The following is a 20,746-nucleotide window of genomic DNA, read 5'->3' on the forward strand; positions in this document are numbered from 1 at the left end:
ATCGAAAGTTCAAGGCCAGCCCTGGCAACTTGGTGAGAGCCCATCACAAAATAAAAAGAGACACACAGCTCAGGGGTAGCTGCTTGCCTCTAGTATTATTTTAAACAAGAGGGGGTTCATTGCTCAATAAATCATCTGTCTGGCCTCATACAGACCTGGTTCAAAAGCTAGCCTCTCCTAATGACTATGATCTTGTGTAAGTTACTTGTTTGCTATGGGCCTTAGTTCCTGATCTGTGACTAGAATATAGTAACCTGCTTCACTGGGCTACTGTGAGAACTGAATGAGTAAATGTGTACAAAACATGGTGCATAGTTAAGGTGCCGACTAGTTGAAGATTAACAGAGTTCTACACTATGATACATTTCAGTTTTTAATTTGCTATTGAAAATCATTAATCTCAAAAGAAGTATACATTCTAGAGCAATTCCAAACTCAATTGACAAGCCAAATTCTTCTTTACATACAGAATATCCCAGGGTAAGTGATTCAAAACCACAAAACACTGATCTAAAATCTTAAGTTATTTTGATAAAAGATGGGGGGGGGAGATGAATCTGTGTGTACCAGACATATGTCTTTGAAAGAAATATTAATTGTTATGGATGGTGGCCCTTCAAAGCTAGAATCATAGCACTAATGTTACATTAGAATCTATAAAAAAATAATGTGTGTCTTGGCTTATTTATAGCTATGTTCATATCAAAAGGTAGTAGACTAGTTAAATACTATAAAAAATATTATTGTATTACTAATCCTCTTATAGGAAAATAGGACTAATATTCTCAGAGTCAGTAGAGATTGATATCTAAACTCATGCTTATGCCTCATTTAAACTAGTTGATTGAGAAATCTGGTTTTACAGTTTGATAAAAAGAAAGCTGGCAAAGATTTCTGAAGAGACATGGCACTTTGGAGATGAGAGAACATTTCTTGTTCATGGGGAAGTGGGTTGGATTATTATACAGCACTTTGATTCTCTACTGAGGATATGCAGAAACTTTGATTCTATCTTAAAGTAAATCAGAGTTAGTAGTTTGGTGAAGATTGGGGCTAATGTTCAGGAGAGGATTTAAACAATTCTGACAGCAAGAGGTCTTCTCCTGGGGCCAGTTATAATTTTTGATCTTCTGTTTTCCATCTACCTCTAAAGAGTCTTTGAATATAGGAAATGAGTCTAGATTTTTTTTTAAAGTGGATGAAGTTTTAAAAAAGGAGATGTTCATAGAACTGAAAATTCAATTGATCTACCTTACACAGTCATCTAATTGAATTTATACACTGATATCTCTAGGTCATCTTTGAAGCCACACTCCTGACCTCCAAAAGTGACATCAATTATAATCAAAAATTTAAAAAGTTGCCTCCTGTGGCAGAGACAACTAGCTGACCACCAGTTATTCTTGTTTGCCTTCCATAGTGTAGATAGTGGCTACCTAGCCAGAAACGACATTTCCCAGCCTGCTTTGCACCTACTTGGGCTCAATGATTGTGTTTTTGTCACTAGAATGCAAGGAAAGTGATGCATATCTCTTCAGATGGACCTCAACATCTCCACAAAGTTCTCAGGGTTTTTTTTTGGGGGGGGGGGAGGCTGAGATTTTGGCTCAGAGGTAGAGTGCTCACCTACCATCCATGAGGAACTGGGTTTGATCCTCAGCACCATATAAATAAAAATAAATAAATAAAGATATTGAAAAAGGAAAGTTTTCATTTTTTTCCCCTCCCTGGTGTGTTTGTTAAATTCTGACAGCCAGAAACACCCAAGGAGGCAGTGGGGCCTCTATAAACCCGAGTCTCAGACAGAGCCCTCAGGTTAAGAACTAGTCACTAAGTAAATAAGAAACAAACGTCAATTGCATTAAACAGCTGAGATTTTGAAATGTATCCGTTCACAGCACCTAGGGTCATCTGGACTAATACACTTAAAGGATTTGAAGTTAATAAATTTGTCTGTAACTTCATCTGAGTTCTGCTTGAGGTGTTATTTCACTGAATTAGCCAGCTTCCCTCTTCCCCTTTGGCTGGCAGATCTATGGAAATATGAGCCAGAGAACTGTGCTCCCTGATTACCCAGAAACAGTCAAACAATTGAATAAGCAGCCATTCATTTGCATGAATTTACTAGGTATGTGATGTCAGTATATTCTAGACATCAAGAAGAAAATAAGTAATACAAATATGGTCTCTGCTTTTAGAGACCACGGTTAGTGGTGCTATGGTTCGAATGTCCCCTCCAAAACTCATGTTGAAATTTAATTGCCACTGTGATGGTACTGGGACATGGGACCTTTAAGAGGTGACTGGATCCTGGGGGCTTCGCCCTCTTGAGTGGACTAATGCTGTTATTGGCTCCACCTTCATGAGTGGAATGATGCTGTCACTGTGAGGGTGGGTTAGTTATAGCAGGGTGATTTTTGTCACAAAAGAGACTGTTCTCACCACAGGATGCCCTCCATCACATGATGCAGCAGAGGGCCCTCACTAGACACCAGAACCTTAATGTCAGATTTGACAGCTCCAGAAGTGTGCAGAATAAATTTCTTTTCTTTATAAATTATCCAGTCTGTGGAATTTTGTCATAGAGCAGAAAACAACTCAGACAAGTGGCAAAGTGGTAAAAAGGAGAAGAAAGACAATCCATATCCAGATCAGGGTTTGACAAATTATAATATCTTAAAGGGCCAGACAAGAATTATTTGAGGCTTTTGGATGGTGCACTCTTTGTTTCAACTGCTCCTGTCTGCTGTTGTAAGGAGCCAGCCATAGATAATATATATATAAACAGATGAGCATGGCTGTGCTCCAAAAACCTTTATTTATGGACACAAATTTTAATTTTGTATAATTTTTACATGTCACCATATCGTCTTTTTTGATTTATTTCAACTGTTTGTTGAAAAAAAAAAACATTAGCTCATGGGCTGTACAAAAACAGGTGGTGAGCTGAATTTGGCCTGTAGGCTTAAGTTTTCCAATCTTAATTTAGATCAACCAAGCAGTAAAAGTATCTCACCAGGAGTAAGCAGTATCGAAAAAGTAAAATAGAGTAATGGCTCTGCTGGGTGGTGTGGAGCTACTTCAGATGGCTTGAGTAGGGAGAGCCTGTCCAAGATGGCTCCACCCAAGCTCAGACCTGAATGACAAGGAGAAACACAGCATGTGGAAATATAATGATAGAGAAAGCCAGGTAAAGGAACAGCAGGTGCAAATGTCCTGAGGAGGAATGAACTTGATGTGCTCCAGGAATAGAAAAATGCCAGAAAAGATACAGAGTAATGAGCCAGAGTGAGGAACAGGAGCTGATGTCTGGGCTTTGAAGGCCAGGGTCTGGAGATGACATTGTATTTTACTGATGACAGGAACCCAGTGAAAAGGTTTAAGCAGAGGAGCAATAGAATTTGATGCATGTTTGAAATCTATTTCCCAGACCTTGTGGTGCAAAAGTGGACTTGTTAGAGGTGCAGAAATATAAATGGGGGTCCGTGACTGGCAACGGGGATACTGCACGGAGCCCTGAAGTTGGCTTAGGCCTGGGGTCATTGAGTAGAAACGGAGAGAAGTGATTGGATGAGGACTATACCTTAGAGCTCTAACAGGATTCAGTATGTCCAAAATCAAATGGCAAAAATTTAAAGGTAACTTCAGAGGTCATATGGAAGAAGAGCAATGAATTCTTTGGGATATTAGAATATTGATTATTTTAAAAAATAGTTTTATTTAAGTAGGCAGATAAATTGTGTATTCACTGTGTTCAACATTGATATTTTGAAACATCTGCACGTCGTGAAATGGCTAAATCTGGCTAGTTAACATACTTATTACCTCACAAAATTTTGAGGTGAGAATGCCTAAAATTGGCTCTTTTACCATTTTCAAGAATTTAATGCATTATTATTAATTATAGTCACTATGTTATATAATAGATTTCTGGTATTTATTCCTCCTAACTAAAATTCTTTTTTAATTTTTTATTTGTTTTGTTTTTATCAGTATGTTTTAGTTACACTTAATGGGTTCATCTTTACATACTCATAGATACATATAACATAATTAGCTTCATTTCAATTCTCAGTCTTTTTTATTTTCAGTTATAAATGAGGTCAGAACTGGGAATAACAAACTTGAGACAGGATGAAGAGAATCAAATCAAACTGAAATGAATAGATGCCTTCCACTAGGTCCAAAAACCAGTTATGGGATCGATCGGTTGGGCATGGTGGTGCATGCCTGTAATTCTTGCTACTCAGGAGGATGGAGCAGGAGGATCACAAGTTTGAGGCTAGACTTTGCAACTTAAAAGAGAGTTTATTCTCAAAATAAAGAATAAAATGGGCTGAAGAAATGGCTAAATCTGTAGCTCAGTGGCAGAGTACTTGCCTAGCATATATGAGACCTTGGGTTTAATCCTCAGAACTGCAAGAACAAAACAATAACAACTATCAATGATGAAACAAAACCCAGCTATGGGATTAATGGTGATGGATAAAGATGTTAAGTCAACAATCATTCTGAACCTTTGATTAAAAAAAAGTGAAAGAATTTCCTTATATAGTTCTTCTGTGGGCAGCCATTTATGAGAATTTGAGTCTATGAATTTGACAAGGTATTATATTCAGAGAGGGTTCCCTAAATCAGTACCCAGGGTGAAGTAGAATCTCTAAATGGGACTTCCTAGGATTAAGTTTAGCAGAGCCAGTGCCAATCCTGGTTTCTGAAGCTCCTAAACTTTATGATGGATGGACACTTAGCACACACACGTTCCAGTGTGATGTCAAGCTGCACTGCATCTAGGTTCCTAGAGGGTGTGTTGGCACATGAGCAGGCAGGATGTAGCTCAGAAGAACAGGAGAGTGTCCCAGAGGCCCTGAATTGGGAAGAAGCATTTCCTTTTTATTACACACACCAGGTAAGGTCATGTAATGTTCACCAAAACCAGCACAACTAGGTCACCCTTGAAGTCTGAGAAATCAGTGTGCCGAGAGGCTGGCAGAGTAAAAGGCCCCAGGGTACGGATGTGGAGGAAGGGATTTTCAGAAGTCAGATCCCTGTAAACAAAGAATGTTTAAGCTCACATTCTAAGAGAGGATTTAGTCACTTGAAAGGAAGTTTCAAAACAGCCTTGGGATCTAAAAAATAAAGCACAACCATTTGCTCCTGGATCTTAAGTTTACGCTGTGACTTTAGCCATTCATTCTATGGGCTTGCATGGCAGCCTCACTCAAACTCGGGACTGACATAAAATCCCTGCAACCTGTTGGAGGGAATTTAAAATACAAACAACAAATAAACAAATGTGGGCTGAAGGTCTACTGGTGCTACTCTTGGGAACCTCCTACTATGGAGGCTGTAGGCATTGTCTCTTTGAATCCTGCAGCAATCCTGTGCTCTATTAGAGATGGTGTAACTGAGGTTCCTGGAGGCTAAATAGCTTGTTCAAGGTCTTGTGTCTGGCACAGAGTACACCTGAGACTTAAATCCTGATCTGTCTGAAGCCAACATTCTTAACAATTTGGCTCATGTTTCTCGCAACACCTCTCAGAGCACCAGGAGCCCCTCACACTGGGGAGGGAACTTTTGAAATGTGTGGATTGCAGGGGCCTCTTTTCTCCAAAAGCAGGGTGCCCAGGGGCCAGGACCCAGGAATCTGCATTTTCAACCAGGTCTCTAGGTAATTCTACTCTTTGCTGAGAACAACCAATCTCTTTGTAACACCTCCACTTCTTCATAGAGAGAAGTTCTTGAAGAGATAAAAGGCTCCTGTCAGTCTCTAGAAAAGGTTTGAGGTCAACTCCTCTGCTCCTAGAAGTAATGATTTTTGGAAAAACTCATAAAGGGGAGCTTGTGTGTTGATGAACGCTCTACCTCCCTTTCACAGAGGAAAGGAACCACATGATCAGGGAAAGGAGGTTGGTAAAAATGAGATCACCTGGCACTTTTCTTCAGGGGAATGCAAGGTGTCCTTGCTGAGAGGAATTCAGGGTTGTCCTGCCCATCTCTAACTTATTTTAAAGACCCAGAGAGGCTCAGAGAGAAGCTGGAGACCACACAGCTAGAAGATGGCCCCTTTGGTGGAAGTTTTTGCTTCTATTCTTACTTGTTACACTATAACTATGCTCCCAATGCATCCAGTCTACTGCTAATGTGTAGAAATGAAGCTGTTTTTTTTAAACCTCTCCTCTACTCCAGAGAGCAAAATGCAGATCCATATCCACATTTTAATTGTGACAAACACACAGCTGTTCGTGCATTGTGTAGAAATACCAATTCATGCCACAAGAAAATGCCAATAATTTTTTTCCCCCTGAGGACAAAAGGCCATTCTGAGGATTCTGAGGGACAGCCCAGGTTCATGGTCAGTAATTTTCTGTCTAAGAGCAATCTGCTAGCTTGTTCCAAATCTTCTGCCAAAACTCTCCTGTTTTTGTCTGCAAGGCAGGAGGTGATACCGCCAACCCTGCTTACGCTCCGCAATGAAGATAGCCTGGGGAGGAGGTCACAGGCTGGTGTCTTTTCAGGGGCAGTGACATTCCCCTTGCTGCTTCCCCTCACTCATCAGCCATCAGAAATGTCCTGATTGTGTCCTTCTGATCCACTCAGCCTTGGCCACAGCTGTGGCTGGCTGAGTAAGGGCTGGAGAGGCAGGGCCCTCATGTCGGGGCTTCATTCAGCCACAGCTCAGTGTGAGACCCCAGGGAGCCCATTGGGCCTCTCTGCCTTAGTTTACTTGTCTGGAAAAGTGGGCTGTATTACTAAGGTTGATATCATTTACAACCACACTAAGGAACAAAATGCTTTGAAAGACACAAACAAGCCACCTCATTGTTTCCCCCATGCCAGTCACCTGCCACTCTTTGGCATTTCCCCTAGATGATGATGAACACTGACATAGGTATTGTTCACTGAACAGGGATCAGGTGCTTATCCAGATGCTGTCCATTTCATAGATGTGGAAACTGAGGGTTATGAGAGCTAAGCGACTCAGCAGATGTCTCTCTGGCAGCAGGGACGAGAAGAAAAGAGGGTAACAAAGATGAACTGTGACATGACCCATTCCTGGAAGAGCATCAAGCCTAGTGGATGTTGTTCCCATAGAGTAACCTTGTACAATCCCCACACTAAAGATTTGCTGGAAAAGACAGGTAGTGGGCCTAAGGTAGCTCATTACTGAAGAGCTACCTTAGTAATGAGCTCTGGGAGCCTTCAGGTTGCTCTCAGTCCAAGAGAGGGGATGAGATGGTGCCAACGGTCACCATGGCCAGTGTGGTGAGGTCCTTTAGGAGTCAAATGTGTTGTGGGAACACAAGAGGACAAGGGTAGCTTCTTCTGCATGGGGAAGACTTACCTATAGAGAAAAGACTTGACTTTTATGGTAGGCAGAATAATGTCGCCTGAAGATGTTCATGCCACAATCTGCAGAACCTCTAGATGCCTTAACTTACCAGCAAAAGGGACATTGCAGAGTAATTAAAGTTACAGACCTTGAGTTGGGAGATCATCCTGGATTATCTGAGTGGGCACAACGCAATTATAAGGGTCCTTAAAAGAAGAGAATCTTTCTTAGCTCAGGTTTGAGAGAAGGAGGTTCAGTAGGGGGATGTCACTGGGTTTGAAGATGGAGAATAGGAGCCATGGAATGAGGGCAGCCACTAGAAGAAGTTGGAAAAAGTAAAGAAATAGTCTACAGTAAGGGGCACAGCCCTGCCACCTCCTTGGTTTCAGTCCAGTAGGACCTTTAGAATTGTAAAGTGATAAATGTGTGTTGTTTGAAGCCACTGTTGGTAACAACCTTTAAAGCAACAATAGGAAACCGATAGGTTTGATGCTCAGTGTGAGCTGAGGTGGGGCTCCAGAACAGAGGGCACACAGGATAGGCTTCAGGGGGTTGAGGATGCAGTGTGTGGAGAGCAGGCTGAGCCCTGCTCTGAGTTACGCCATGATGTGGGCAACTGCGGTTTTCAGGCTGTGCCTAGCCCTGAGTTAACTCCACTTTGTAAAGCAGTGGTTTGCCATGAGCTCCTTTATTTTGAGTCCAAGTGCTGAGGTAGAATGACTCCACAGTTTATTTGTACAAGTAAACAGCCACCATCTGCTCACCACAACCTCAGGGCACATTGACAACTGACATGTGCCAAGTTATCCAGCAAAATCAAGGAGCACCTGAACGCATGGACATCCCCAATCATGTCAGGAACACCAGGAGCTTATTAAATCCACCAGAGACAACCCCTAACTTAAGACCCATTAACGGGTTATTCCCTCCCCCCCCCAAGACTGGGCATGGTGACACCCTGATCACTCTCAAGAGCCTTGCCCAGGAAAATTGCCAAAGTCCTGGAAAACTTCCGATTCCCAGTCCTTCTGGGCTTCAGCATAGAGCAGTTTCTCCTGTGTGGGACCATGACTCATAGCCCATTCCAAACTGACACCAAGCTGACACGGGGCACTGACACTCTGAAACTAAAACTGCCATTTGTTTGAACCCTCTGCCTTGACAACTGCGCAGAACTGGTTCATTAAAATACTTATCTGATCACCTTCAGTGACTCCAACTCTGCATTCATCTCTCTCTCTGCCTGTGATCTTTGCACAGTGTTCTGCAACTCTCTGGCTGCCTTAGCCTTTCTTAGTTTTTCCATGACATCTATGCATATATACATGTATATGTATTAATATATATACACCATCTTGTGAAGTGTGGTGTGTGACTTAAGTGTTATAGATATTAGAAATTAAGATTGGAACGGAATAAAAAAAAACTTGTAATTGCCCAAATTCTGACTCTCAGATATCATCATCACTGCTGAGAGTGGTGACAACCTGATCACTCTCAAGGTGTGGCTTGTGAGTTTATTGTTATTCAATAAATGCTGACATTGTGGAAAGACACAAACGTGTTCGGCCTGTGTTAATGGCATAGTTTGCTCGGGATACAGTGAGTACACAGTCATCCAGTAGAATGTTCTGTGATGATAGAAGTACTCTCCATCTATGGCATGAAGCACTTGCTCTGTGACGAATGCCACCAAGAGATGAAGTTTTAATTTTTATAATTAAAATTTTAGGTAGCTACACGTGGCTAGTGGCAAGTGCATTTGGCAGCACAGGCAGAGACAGCGCTATCATGTTTGAGGTCATGGGACAACTTTCAATGTGCCCAGGTCTAGCACTTTGAACTTCTGGACCCCACAGATCATTTAATTCCTCTAATGATCCTACGAGGCCAGCATTTATCATGGTGATCCCTGTTTACCGGATGAGAGAACTAGGGCACTAAAAGCCTGGGATAACCTGTGCAGTGTCCTCGCCAGGTTAAGTAATGGAGTCAGGCTTCCATTTCCAGGGTTCTGGAGCCCGTGCGGCGACCCATGGTGCTCTACTACCTCACTGTATGGTGCCTGGTCGTCACCATGCCATGTCTGGTAGTCACCAGGAATTAGACACGTGATGCAGACCATGGACAGAGAAGCAGAGGCTGCTTTGAAATACAGGAGGCCAGGAAAGGCTTCGCTGGGCAATGATATTTGCTCCAAGTACTGAAGACTGAGGAGGCATTGGACGGACCAAAGAAGGGAGAACAGCACAGAGAGTCCCAGGCAGAGGGACCACATGTGAAGTCTCTTTTGCAAGAAAGAACATGGTATATGAAAGACAATCAGAATAACTAGAGTGGAGAGAGGAAGGGAGTATCAAAGATCAAGTTTGGAGAAATTGGCAGAGCAGATCATATAGCGTCTGGTTGAATTTTGAGTGTTATCCCAAAGATTTTGACAATATATTTTTTAAGATATTATATAATATATATATATATATATATATATATATATATATATATATATATATATCCCACACCCACACATACATGAAATATTCACTTTGACTTCCGTATGATAAATGGAGTGGATGTGACTAAGTGTGGATTAGAAGAAGATTGTTAACTTCATCAATAAACATCATTCTCTGATGATGACTTCAGAATCCCTCAGGAATAGTAATGGCATTTTGTATACATCTTTTGTAAAAAAAAAATATATTTTCAAAGTGTTTTCCTATCCCTTGGGTTTTTACAAGCACCCTTGACAAAAGCAGGAATTTTTCTCTCTTTTCTGCAAATGGGGGAATACATTCTTACAGAAGGAGTCAGACTCTCTGTACCCTGGTTGGCTACTCCCCACATGGCCTGACTGTCTTCAGTCTAGGAGAGGCAGCTCCCAGACCCTCAGTCCCACCCAAACCTTTGCTCAGCCCTCTCTTCCCCACACATGGAAGCAAAGGTGATCCTTACTTTTCGGATGCCATCGTGTTTCATTTCAATCACGTGGAGAGTGTAGTTGGTCCTGCGTCCTTTCTCATTGAACTGCACGTTGCCAGTCAAACCTTCAAACCGCACCTGGGAAACAAAACCAAATGGTGAACGAAGCTGAACCTCATGTTTTTTTGCTTTTCCTGCTAACATAAAAATCCAGACCCAAGGATGTGACTTGGAATAAGGTCTTGGAGTTGCCCAAATGTTACCACTTCCCTTGCCCAAGGCAGGCATCAATGCTAAAAATTTCTTTTCCACTGAACTGAGAATAAACCTGAATGTCATTTTCAGCCATTCCCTCAGGCAAACACTAACAGTGGGTCATAGTGCATAAGAATGTGGGAATCTTTGTGCCATTCCTAATCTAATACCCTCACCATACGCACCCCTTCCCTGGACACACATTTGAAGATAAAGAAACGGAAGGCCACCTGCAAAGACAAGGGACTGATGTGCCATCACAGATAGGTCAGGAGAAGACCCAAGATCAGAAGCCAGACCTGTGTTGGGTTTTGCTTGAAAATGGTTCCTCAACTCCTCTGTGAGTTTGGGGAGTAAAATGTCTGGAAATGTAAAGACTTGGATCTGACTCCAGCTTCCCCATTAACAGCCAAGTGCCCTTGAGTGATTCACCTTTTTAAGCTTCCAGTTTCCAAACTTTGGGCTCTGCCTACCTTAAGTGACACAGTTAATAGGAAAGTCCTGTGAAAGTAGAAAGCACCCAGAGAAAAGGCCATATATTCAGAACATAGTGTGCAGAGTTTATAGAGGTCTCAGGTGGTTAAAATTAAAATTGTATCAGAATCCCAAAATACGCTGCCTCGGACTTCTCTTCTTCAAATCAATCTTTCATGGACTTCTATCTTCAAGTTTATATGAAGAATCAACTGGTCAACCTGGGGATCCAAGACCTTTTTGGAGTCCAGTTCAAAGTCTGCTGATCTGTAGGTGACCAGTGGATCCCAATTAAGTCCACCCTCAAATTGAGAATGAGTCTAGCTGTGTATCAAGGGCTTAGGTACAAGGAAACACATTCTCTAATGGTGACCCAACTTATATCCTCAGATCTGTCTTGCCTAAGGCCAGAGAGTTGGGTCTCTACCTGTTACAAGGGCCAATTTTGCCTGGGATCCAGCACTGTTTGTTTTTTACCTTTTGAATAGTTTAAAAGAAGTCTTGCAGAGTTTCATCTTTCTCTAACAGTGATCAGTTAGTTCTTCTGCCTTTAAGAGGCATAAGCATATTTGGGGTGTGTGTGTGTGTGTGTGTGTGTGTGTGTGTGCTTGAGAGTGAAAAAGAGACTGTGTGTGTACCTGTTCTGAGGCTGACCTCGCATCTCCTTCTGGTTTGATGTCTCAGTGGGGAGGCCATGACAGGCTCTGAGTGCTGAGCAAATGACACAACAAACTCTTCCTTTTTAACAACTGAAATCTGGAGAAATGTCCAGCTCTGCAAAAGTCTGGATTGTTCTTGCTTTTCAGAAAGAAAACAGAGCAGAGATCCTACTACAATGAAAGGAGATGTTCCAGGCCATTAACAATTTCACCTCCTTCTCCCGTGTCCTCTTTTGCCCACATTCAGCTTTTCCATTGACTCAGGTTCAGGGTAGCTACGTGGGTGGGTATCAGTTTAAGAGACTCTTTTAGAAGAAGGACAGAGTGGGGTAGAAGTATAGATGACTGGATGGTTGACTGAGTTGTCCCGACCAAAGGAAGTGTCACTAGTGATTCAAATGTGCACAGCATTTTGGCCCCAGTTTCAAGCATCATACTAACCATAGCACATTGTATGGCAAACTACTTCATCCCTCCATGACTCAGTTTCCTCATTTGTTTAATAGGACCAATTCCAGTTAATTATGCTTTTTGTTCCAAGGGTTAAATGAGATATTTATGATCAATACTTGGCCCGTGGTGTGTTTTTGAAAACTGCTAGATAGTACCTTATTGTTACTAAGAAAGATACTAACGCTATCACCATTTCCCAAGTATTTCATATTTATGAAATGCTTTCACACATACTGTGTCATCTATATTCACAGAAATTCCATGAGGTGTGCTCTTTGGAGCTCATAATCTTTATTTACATGGGAGAATCTAAAACTCTGGGAGCTAAAGTGATCCACTCCAGACCTAGGACTAATAACTGGCAGAGGCAGGCCTAAAGTCCAGAGCTTCTGATATCTTCTGGAATCTTTACTTACGATATGAAGCAGCACCTCAAACAGGAACCAGTGGTACTGTGCAAGGCTCTGGGTGGGCCACACAGAATGTGCAAGGCAGCATGTGCTACCTGCCTTCTACTACCACCCACTCCTGCTGGGTGCTTCTAGGTGTGCTTCTAGGTTCTTTGTTTAACTAGAAGGCCATGGGGTTGTCACAGAACCTGTTTCTTGGTTTCCTTCTCAAAAAGCTGAAAAGTTTAGCACATCATCTGGGATGTAAATGTTTATGAGTGTATATTGTGTAGATGATGATGATGATGATGATGATGATGATGATGGAGATAGTCTTGATGATGATGGTGATGATGATGATGGAGATGGTGATGGTGATGATGATGATGGTAATGATGATGATGGAGATGGTGATGGTGATGATGATGATGGTGATGGTGGTGGTGATGGTGATGATGGTGATGATGGTGATGATGGTGATGATGATGATGATGGAGATGGTGATGATGATGGAGATGGTGATGGTGATGTGATGATGGCGATGATGACGACTAAATTGTGCCTTGTAGAATGGGTAAGAGGTCTGCAAAATAAGAGGATGTAAGATAAAGGCCCTGGATGTGGTGATTTTTCTCACAGAAGTGGAGAGTAGGGGTCTCTTTCAGCAGAAATGAGAATTTTGTCACTGTCACTTTTATGTGCTTGCTTCAGTTTCTGATAAGATCAAGAACTCTTGCAAAGTTCCAGTGCTCACATGTCCCCTTGCAATGTCAGTGTCTTCACAAGAAGCTGTTTCTCTGACATTTGCAGAAACCTTGTGTGTTTTTGTTAACGAGCCATAACAGTGGGTTTTTAGCCATTTTACAGATAAGATTACTGAGCCTCAGAGCTGAAGGCACTTGTCTACAGGATTCATAATAAGTGCTGGGTATGGTGGTACACCCCTGTAATCCCAGCTGCTCCGGAGGCTGAGGCAGGAGGATGGTGAGTTCAAAGCCAGCCTCAGCAACAGAGAGGTTCTAAGTAACTCAGTGAGACCCTGTCTCCAATAAAATACCAAAATTGGGCTGGGGATATGGCTCAGTGGTTGAGTGCCCCTGAGTTCAATCCATGGTATCTCCACCCCCAAAAACAGATTCATAATAAGTCATTAGAAGCCTGGGGTAACTGAAGACTCTTACTCTGTATTTGGGAGAAAGTCTTATACACACTGTAGAAAATCAAAGCACTGGAGAAGGGGAAAGGAAACATCCCAGAATCACCATGCTGTGAGGGCGGAGCAAGGCAAGGCCCAGAGAAAGGTCCAGCCACAAATCATTTATTGTGGAGAGCCAGAACTCAGGGTAAGAGGAAGCAGCTTCTCAGAAACTTCAGCTCTGTGTAAACCCCGACCTGCTGCCCCCATCCATCAGTTCTGTGCTCTGGGAGCTTAGCCATGCTCTCTGACCCCACGGTGAGTGGGGTCAGACTCATGAAGCCCAGGCATTGCTTCCTGGTCCTGCTCCTGGCGCCACCCTGGTGCCTGTCAACTCCCTCTGTGAAAGATGGAGAATTAACCTGGAGTTTCCTGTAAATGGTATTGGGTGGGCACTAAGTACCAGCTCAGAGTCCCCCGATGGTGGGGAGGCTGAAGCACACATATTCTTTCCTGCCTGGTGATGAAAATGTCTCCAATACTTGAGACATGTTAACAAACATTTTTTTTTTTCAATGACACTTGTTAAAGCACGGTAAGGAAGGCTCTCTTCCAGACAATTATGATCGGTATAGGATCATGTTTACGGGATTTTTTTCAGTGTAGGAGAAAGAGATCGGGCTAATCTCCAAATGGGCAAGTGGGGATTTATAGCGAAGGAATAAGGTGGGGTCATTGGATGGAAAATTACTAAGAGGAAACAGGAAACCCGAAGGAGCAAGGGAGATTCTGGCCTAAAAGGATTCTTGCTGAAGATAAAACAGGATCATCGGAGATTGCCTGAGAGATGGTGAAGGTTGGGGAACTGGATCATGGAGGATCTTGCTAAGTTGACTTAGTTGGGTTCTTTGCTAACGCTGGATTTTATTTGGAAGTGCATGGATAAATCCAGGAGATTAAGTAGCCTAACTAAAGTTTGACCAAGCATGGAATCTCTGGCAGTTGTCAACATTGACATCTTTCCCCCAACCAAAATGCCCTGGGGGATTTTGGCTGGGGGAAACAACAGGGCCACTCTGGACCCAGGGCTTCTATACACTCATTACAGTCACCCTCAGGAAGACCCTTCCTGTGGTCCCTTCTTCTAGGTGCTCACTTGTGAGGCCTGCGACCCAAGACTCTGCTGGATCTAGTTATTCAAGACAGAATAAGTGTCCGAAGCCCTCTGAGGTTTCATCTTTCCCCCTGAGCAAAGGGAAGAATAATCCTGAGTCTAACTATCTCATGCAGTTTCCTGAAGATTCAAAGGAGCATATGCATTATGCTTTTTTTTTTTTTTAAATTTTGAGCTTTATGAGAAGCCACTGAGGGAAGAAGCACTGTAAGAATTGTGTTCATTTAGTAGATGAGGTAATTCAGGCCTAGAAAAGTTGAGTAAGTTAGTCCAGGATTCCCCTGATAGTATTGGGTGGAGCCACAGTTAGAATCCAGCTCCTTTCTTGCTAAATTCCTAATAGGCCAAGTGTGGCACCCATAAAGCCTTGCTTGCTTCATCCCTCTCGTCTCTTGCTGGGCGTCATTGACATCCTCTCCTAGAACCTTCAAAACCTGGTTTGCACCTTGTTCAATTTCACCCTTACTTTAAGGCTTATCTGACCATTCATCTTGTTTTACTTCTTGTTCATTTTTTTTTTTTTTTTTTTTTTTTGCATTGCTAGGAATTAAAACCAGGGCCTTGAGCATGCTAGGCAAGCTATCCACCACTGAGCTTCATCTGCAGCCCCACTTTTCACTCAAGTGTCCCAGTTCCCATGGTAAATGATGTGTGTTCACCCTAGTGAAAGGCCCAGGTGCCCTCCTACCAGAAACCTTGCTGATGTCCACACTCCTCAGTGATACCTTCTGCCCTGACTGTCCATGCACCAAGAGCTCACTTATGTGACTCAACTTTTCCTCCACACCTTTCTAGCAATTATTTCTCATATGTTTGTCTTGCCTTCAAAAACAGATCTTGAGGAACTGTGTAGCCTCCTATTGCCAACCCTATCCCATCTGGCAATGTGCTAGCCATACCTGCACTTCCATAGGCTTGATTATTAATTGACAGATGATAAAAATAAAGGCTAAGAGGAATGAAGCATATTTAGGGCAGGTATTCTAAACGTGAGGTATTGGGCTGGCCTTCTTGGAGTGAATATGTTGGCCGCACTCCTGGTCATGCAGAAATATATGTAAGTACATGTGTACGTTTTTTTCTGGGAAAAAGAGCCCAAAGGTTTTTCTTGTCTTTAATCATATCCCTAAACGTTTATGACCTCCCACAAGTTAAAAGCTTGACTTGGGGATTTGGGGCTTTTTTGTCAACCAGAAGCCGACATATGGGCCCCCTAGTGCCACCTCCTTCCTGGAGTACTAAGGGTTTCCAGGATGTGAGCTCATTAATATTCTGGACAGCTCCCTGCAAGGCAGGCAGGGGGCAGGCAGCTGGGCTGATTGTCTTCTCTCTGCTGCTAGAAAATTACAGCAAGGGAGAGTGGATGTGCAGACATTGCTCAAGGCCATGTGCTGCAGGGTCTGGGCCAGGGCTGTGTGTCTCCCCTGCTGGGCTGGGTCTCTGAGGCTTCAGAACAGTTAAGTGTATAGAAAGAGGTGTCAACTAAATGTGGACTGGAGTCCAGTTTCACCACCACTGAGCTATCTTGTGTTAGGAAATTTTTAACTTCCCTGAGGTGCAATTTCTCCATGATTAAAGCACAATTCCTGACACTAGATTTTTTCAGTGTTGTATCGAGGATTCAATGAGATAATACATGCACGTGTACATAGTAAGCCTTGTACATAGCAAGCCCTTCACACATCGTAGACATTATTACCATTAAGGGTTAGAATTTGACTTCCCAGTTTTCTAGCCCTCCAGGTAGGCTATACTGGGACTCCAGGCCTAACTCACAGATCATGGCACAAACTGAATCACAGTCTTATCCCACAGTGTTACCTGAAGGCCAGTGGTTAGGGCTGCAGAGACCCCTCAACCCCTGGGTTCCCAGTCATGGATGGCATCAGCATTTACCCAGCCCTGGTGGCTGCAGCTGCAGCCTGGTGGCCTGGCTATTTTTAGAGATGGGTCTAGAAGGCGAAATGACTGGGCAGTGGACATGCCTATGTGTGGAAGACCCCGGAAGTCAATGATTACAAGCAAAACCTCTTAGGGTCCTAGGCTAGGGCTGGGTAGGAGGAGGGGCCCTGGGCAGGAATCTGGTTAAACCACTGCAGTTTGGCTGCTGTGTGACCTGGGAGGAGTCACGGGGCACTCTGGATCTCTTTTACAAAGTGAGAGCAAATGGAATCAGACTCTAAGGTCTCAGCAATATACTCTTGATTCTAGGTGTTTAACAGAAATTTGGAAGGGCATCAGTGTGAACCGCTGGTTTAGGGTAGGAACATTCTGGTTGGTTTGCTTTTTCTCCATTAAGGCTAAAGGGTTCTCTTGAGAGAAGGCCTTGCCTTCTCTTATGGTCCCCAGAGCTTGGCTCAAGGCCAGAGCAGGCAGGCAGCTCTCAGGGAGCTGCTGATGGACAGGCAGGCACACCCACGTCTTGGCTTCAAGACAAATAAAAGAGGTCACTATTCTTTTTAACTGCTTTTAACTGGTAACTACTTCCTCTCTGGCCCTAGTCAGAGCAGAAACAGAAGAATGAGTATATATTACAACCAGAAGGACGTGGGGTAGACCATAAGAAAAAAAAAATAGACTTGAGTTCTTGGAGCTGTTTGAGACTGAGGAGCCAAATTTCCAACCTACTCATTTTCATGGATAAAGAAAAGGAGGTCCATGGGAGAGCAGAATGAATATTTGAAGGTTGCCCAGAGAGACTTGGAGCTCAACTCTCCTGCCTCCTGGCTCAGAGCCCTCGCTGTCACTCCACATTGCCTCCCAGCCTTCATCCCTGTCACAGTGGAGTCAGAATATCCTATCAGGGATGCCATTAATATGGGAGAGGCTGGGGAGTCAGAAGGCTATGGAGCCAAGGGCAAGTCCCTGGGACCTTGAGAAACCAGACTCACATTGCAAACAGAATCTGTCTGGACTGTGGAGTCTGGAAGAGCATGTTCAATAATCTAGGGGCAGGTGCTGCCCCTCGGGCAATCTTTCTAGAAGCTGCTCCGGTATCTGCTGTTGCTGCCTAGTGATTTGGAGGTCGCCCTGCATGGAGATGGGTGGGGACCGAAAGGGTTACTGATATTTCTCCTTGGCATGTTCCTCCTGTCATGAGCAGGGCCTCTGCTTAGCCTCATTCCGAAGGACAGAGCTCCATGTTCTCCTCTACACTAAGGCACTTCATCAGGGCTGAGGAGCAGTTGGTGGAGTTCCTGTCTTGTCTTTTTCTCCAGGTTGTGGAAATTGCCAGAGCTGTGCACGTGTGGTTGGAAAACAAATGCAAAGGGTCGTACATTTTGCCCTACATTTCTCCTTCATTCAGAAACTCTTCTCTCCTTCCCTGGGAACCTAGATTCATCTTCTGTTGAATGCACTCTTAAAAGAAGATCTGGTCTTCCCCAGGCACCTCAATTGGTTGGGAAGGATGGATTCTGAGAGACATTTGCACCAAAATATCTTGTGGTGGTTGGTTTGCCAATACACCTGCTGCTTTGTCGTTCCTTTGTGCTTAGTGCTGGCTCCCACCCCCACCCCTTGAGATATACAGCCTCTCCATCAGGGGAATAATATGGTGCTGTGCATTGGCAGACTGAGAATCACAGCCTGGGATCAAAGTGCTTCTAAAGACATCCAGAGACCTCTAGGAGCTCCATGAATGATAAAGCAAAGGGCAAGTACCCAGAATATTCTGAACCAGAAATGTCAAACATGTCTACATTTGCTATTATGGGCCAGGCTATATGGGCAATGACCAAACAGACTCCAGTTTACCCTGAGACTCCATGTCATGTACCTACCAACAATTGCTTAGCATAACATATTGGCAGCGCAAAACAGCAACATTGTTCCTTCTAATCTATACACTTGAACTTGGGCAATGTACCCCAACCCCATAGAATGTTACTGTTTGTCTAGACATTAGTAACCATTCTTTAGCTTTTACTCAGCTAGGGTTGTTTTGGCCCACTTCCCTTTTTGCTTATGATTTTAGATTTCATGATGTTTGTTTGAATCATAGCAACAGCCTCTATGATTAATGTACGGATATGCTTTAAAATGTGTGCTCTAACCCCTAAAGGGGGTCGAAGGGTGTAGACTTGCAGCCTGCCCCTAGGCCTGCCAGCTGGTGAATCTGGACCACCAGCTGGGGAATACAGATGGTTCCATGTCCTACTTCAAGACTGACCAGGTGATTTAATTGCAGTCTCGCCATAACAATGCCACTGTCACACCCTGCTTCCAAGGCAGACCTGTCACTGATGGCACATGTATACTCTTCTCTGTGCTATCCAGATTCAGCCTCAGAATCCTTGGCCTCACCAATCAGTTGGAGTGGACATGGCCATTTGTATTCTTATTCTTTATCTGCTGTCAAGTGCAAACCAAATTGAGGATCACAATGCTGAGAAGCAAGAAGACAGGGTCAGTATTGAGAAGCATTCTCAGTGTCCCTGCCTGCAGCAGACCCCCATGAAACCAAGGTAATGAGGACAAAGTCCAGGGGACTGCCAACATAGCTCGGTGTCACCCCTTATGTTTCATTTCCCCTCCCTAAATACAGAAATTGTCAGCTTTTCTTTTTCAGAACAATCCTCAAGTAGAAAATAAAGCTGTTTAACTACAAGAAATGATTATTCTACATTATTATTATTATTTTTTAAATTTCCATGTGGATTTCCATGTATGCCAAGAGCCACAAATAACAGAGTGCTTGCTCCAAACTTCAGGCCTCTTCTTCCTTTTCCTTCAAATAGCTTGCTCTGCCTGAATTTGATACTGGAACTCCCCACTGGGCTCCCATGAGAGGTAGAAAGCACAGCCAGACTCACCTGCTGTAGGGCTCTCTGAATGTCAATCCCCTGCCCCCAGGGCACGGCTGGGTTGGCCAAACAGTCACCAGCATTCCCCCGGCGGGATATGTCAATCCTTTGTCTCCGCAGGCTCTGGAAAGCCTCAGCCATCACCTTCACCCCATCATAGGTGAGAGCAGAGGTGTACTGGTGGGAAGAATGGGGACAGGTATCAGAGGTTGCTGATAGGAAGATGGTGGGGAGTTGGGGGGGAACTGTGCTTCCTGGTGAGGAGAACTGTGCAGGGGCCAAGTGCCAGGTGCAGGTGGGAGGCAGCCATGAACCCAGAGAGCGTGCCTGCCCTCACCTGCGGCTGCTCCACCTCAACAGCAATGTTGCCCTCCTGAGTTGTGGGTTCAGTATGACTGGTTGTGACTTTCAAAGAGAGGTCAGAAGTCTAGATTTTTGAGTACAGTCTTAATAGTTTAAAATGTCAGTTAAGTTAGTGGAAAAATGCATACATTAAGTAAAACACATTTTGCAGCCAAATACATGGCAAATCAGTTTCTTTTCTCTGCATTAAAGACGCCAAGTGGGCGCCAGGATGAATTGTTTATTCCACCATCTCTTGTAATAGAAAAAGAAAAAAAGAATCCCAAGACAAGTGAACTCTTAATTATTTCTGCATGTGGTATGTTCATATTCTGTACCTCCCATTGAGTTTATTAATGATAGTTCTCAATTCTTCCCCCCAAAAGGGGATTAAGATATGCATGAGAAAAAAAAATGTCTTGGCTTTGGAACCCACATCTGTCTTCTTGTTCCTAATACCCTTCCTGTCATTGGGCACACTGTGAGGTTGTGATGGAGAACTGTAGAATGAATGTGTAAGTATTTTTCCAATTTTTAAAATCGATTTTTGTTATGGTTTAGATACGAGGCATCCCCCCAAAGCTCATATGTGAGACAGTGCAAGAGGGTTTAGAGGTGAAATGATTGGGTTATGAGAGTTTTAATCTAATGGGTGAATTAATCCCCTGATAGGATTAACTGGGTGGTGATTGAAGGCAGGTAGGGTAGCTGAAGGAGGCAGGTCACTGGGGTTGTGCCTTTGGGATATGTATTTTATCCCTGGTGAGCTGAGCTCAGTCTCTCTCTGCTTCATATCTTGATCTGCTTT

At 43.5% G+C, this 20,746-nt stretch overlaps 1 protein-coding gene across 4 annotated transcripts in view; it reads right to left on the reverse strand.

Annotated features, from left to right (window-relative positions):
* Gria1 (glutamate ionotropic receptor AMPA type subunit 1) overlaps positions 1-20,746 on the reverse strand; it is a 299,442-nt gene that overhangs the window by 97,007 nt on the left and 181,689 nt on the right. For 3 of the 4 annotated variants that reach the window (XM_076855743.1, XM_076855741.1, XM_076855740.1), the window contains 2 exons: positions 19,606-19,773; positions 10,286-10,390 (listed from right to left, as the gene is read on the reverse strand). In XM_076855743.1, coding sequence (XP_076711858.1) covers positions 10,286-10,390; positions 19,606-19,773 — 273 coding nt within the window. The remainder of the gene's footprint in view (positions 1-10,285; positions 10,391-19,605; positions 19,774-20,746) is intronic. The other variant, XM_076855742.1, reaches the window with a different exon arrangement.

This window comes from Callospermophilus lateralis, chromosome 5 (genome assembly GCF_048772815.1).
Source record: "Callospermophilus lateralis isolate mCalLat2 chromosome 5, mCalLat2.hap1, whole genome shotgun sequence".
In the NCBI taxonomy this organism is placed as follows: domain Eukaryota; kingdom Metazoa; phylum Chordata; class Mammalia; order Rodentia; family Sciuridae; genus Callospermophilus; species Callospermophilus lateralis.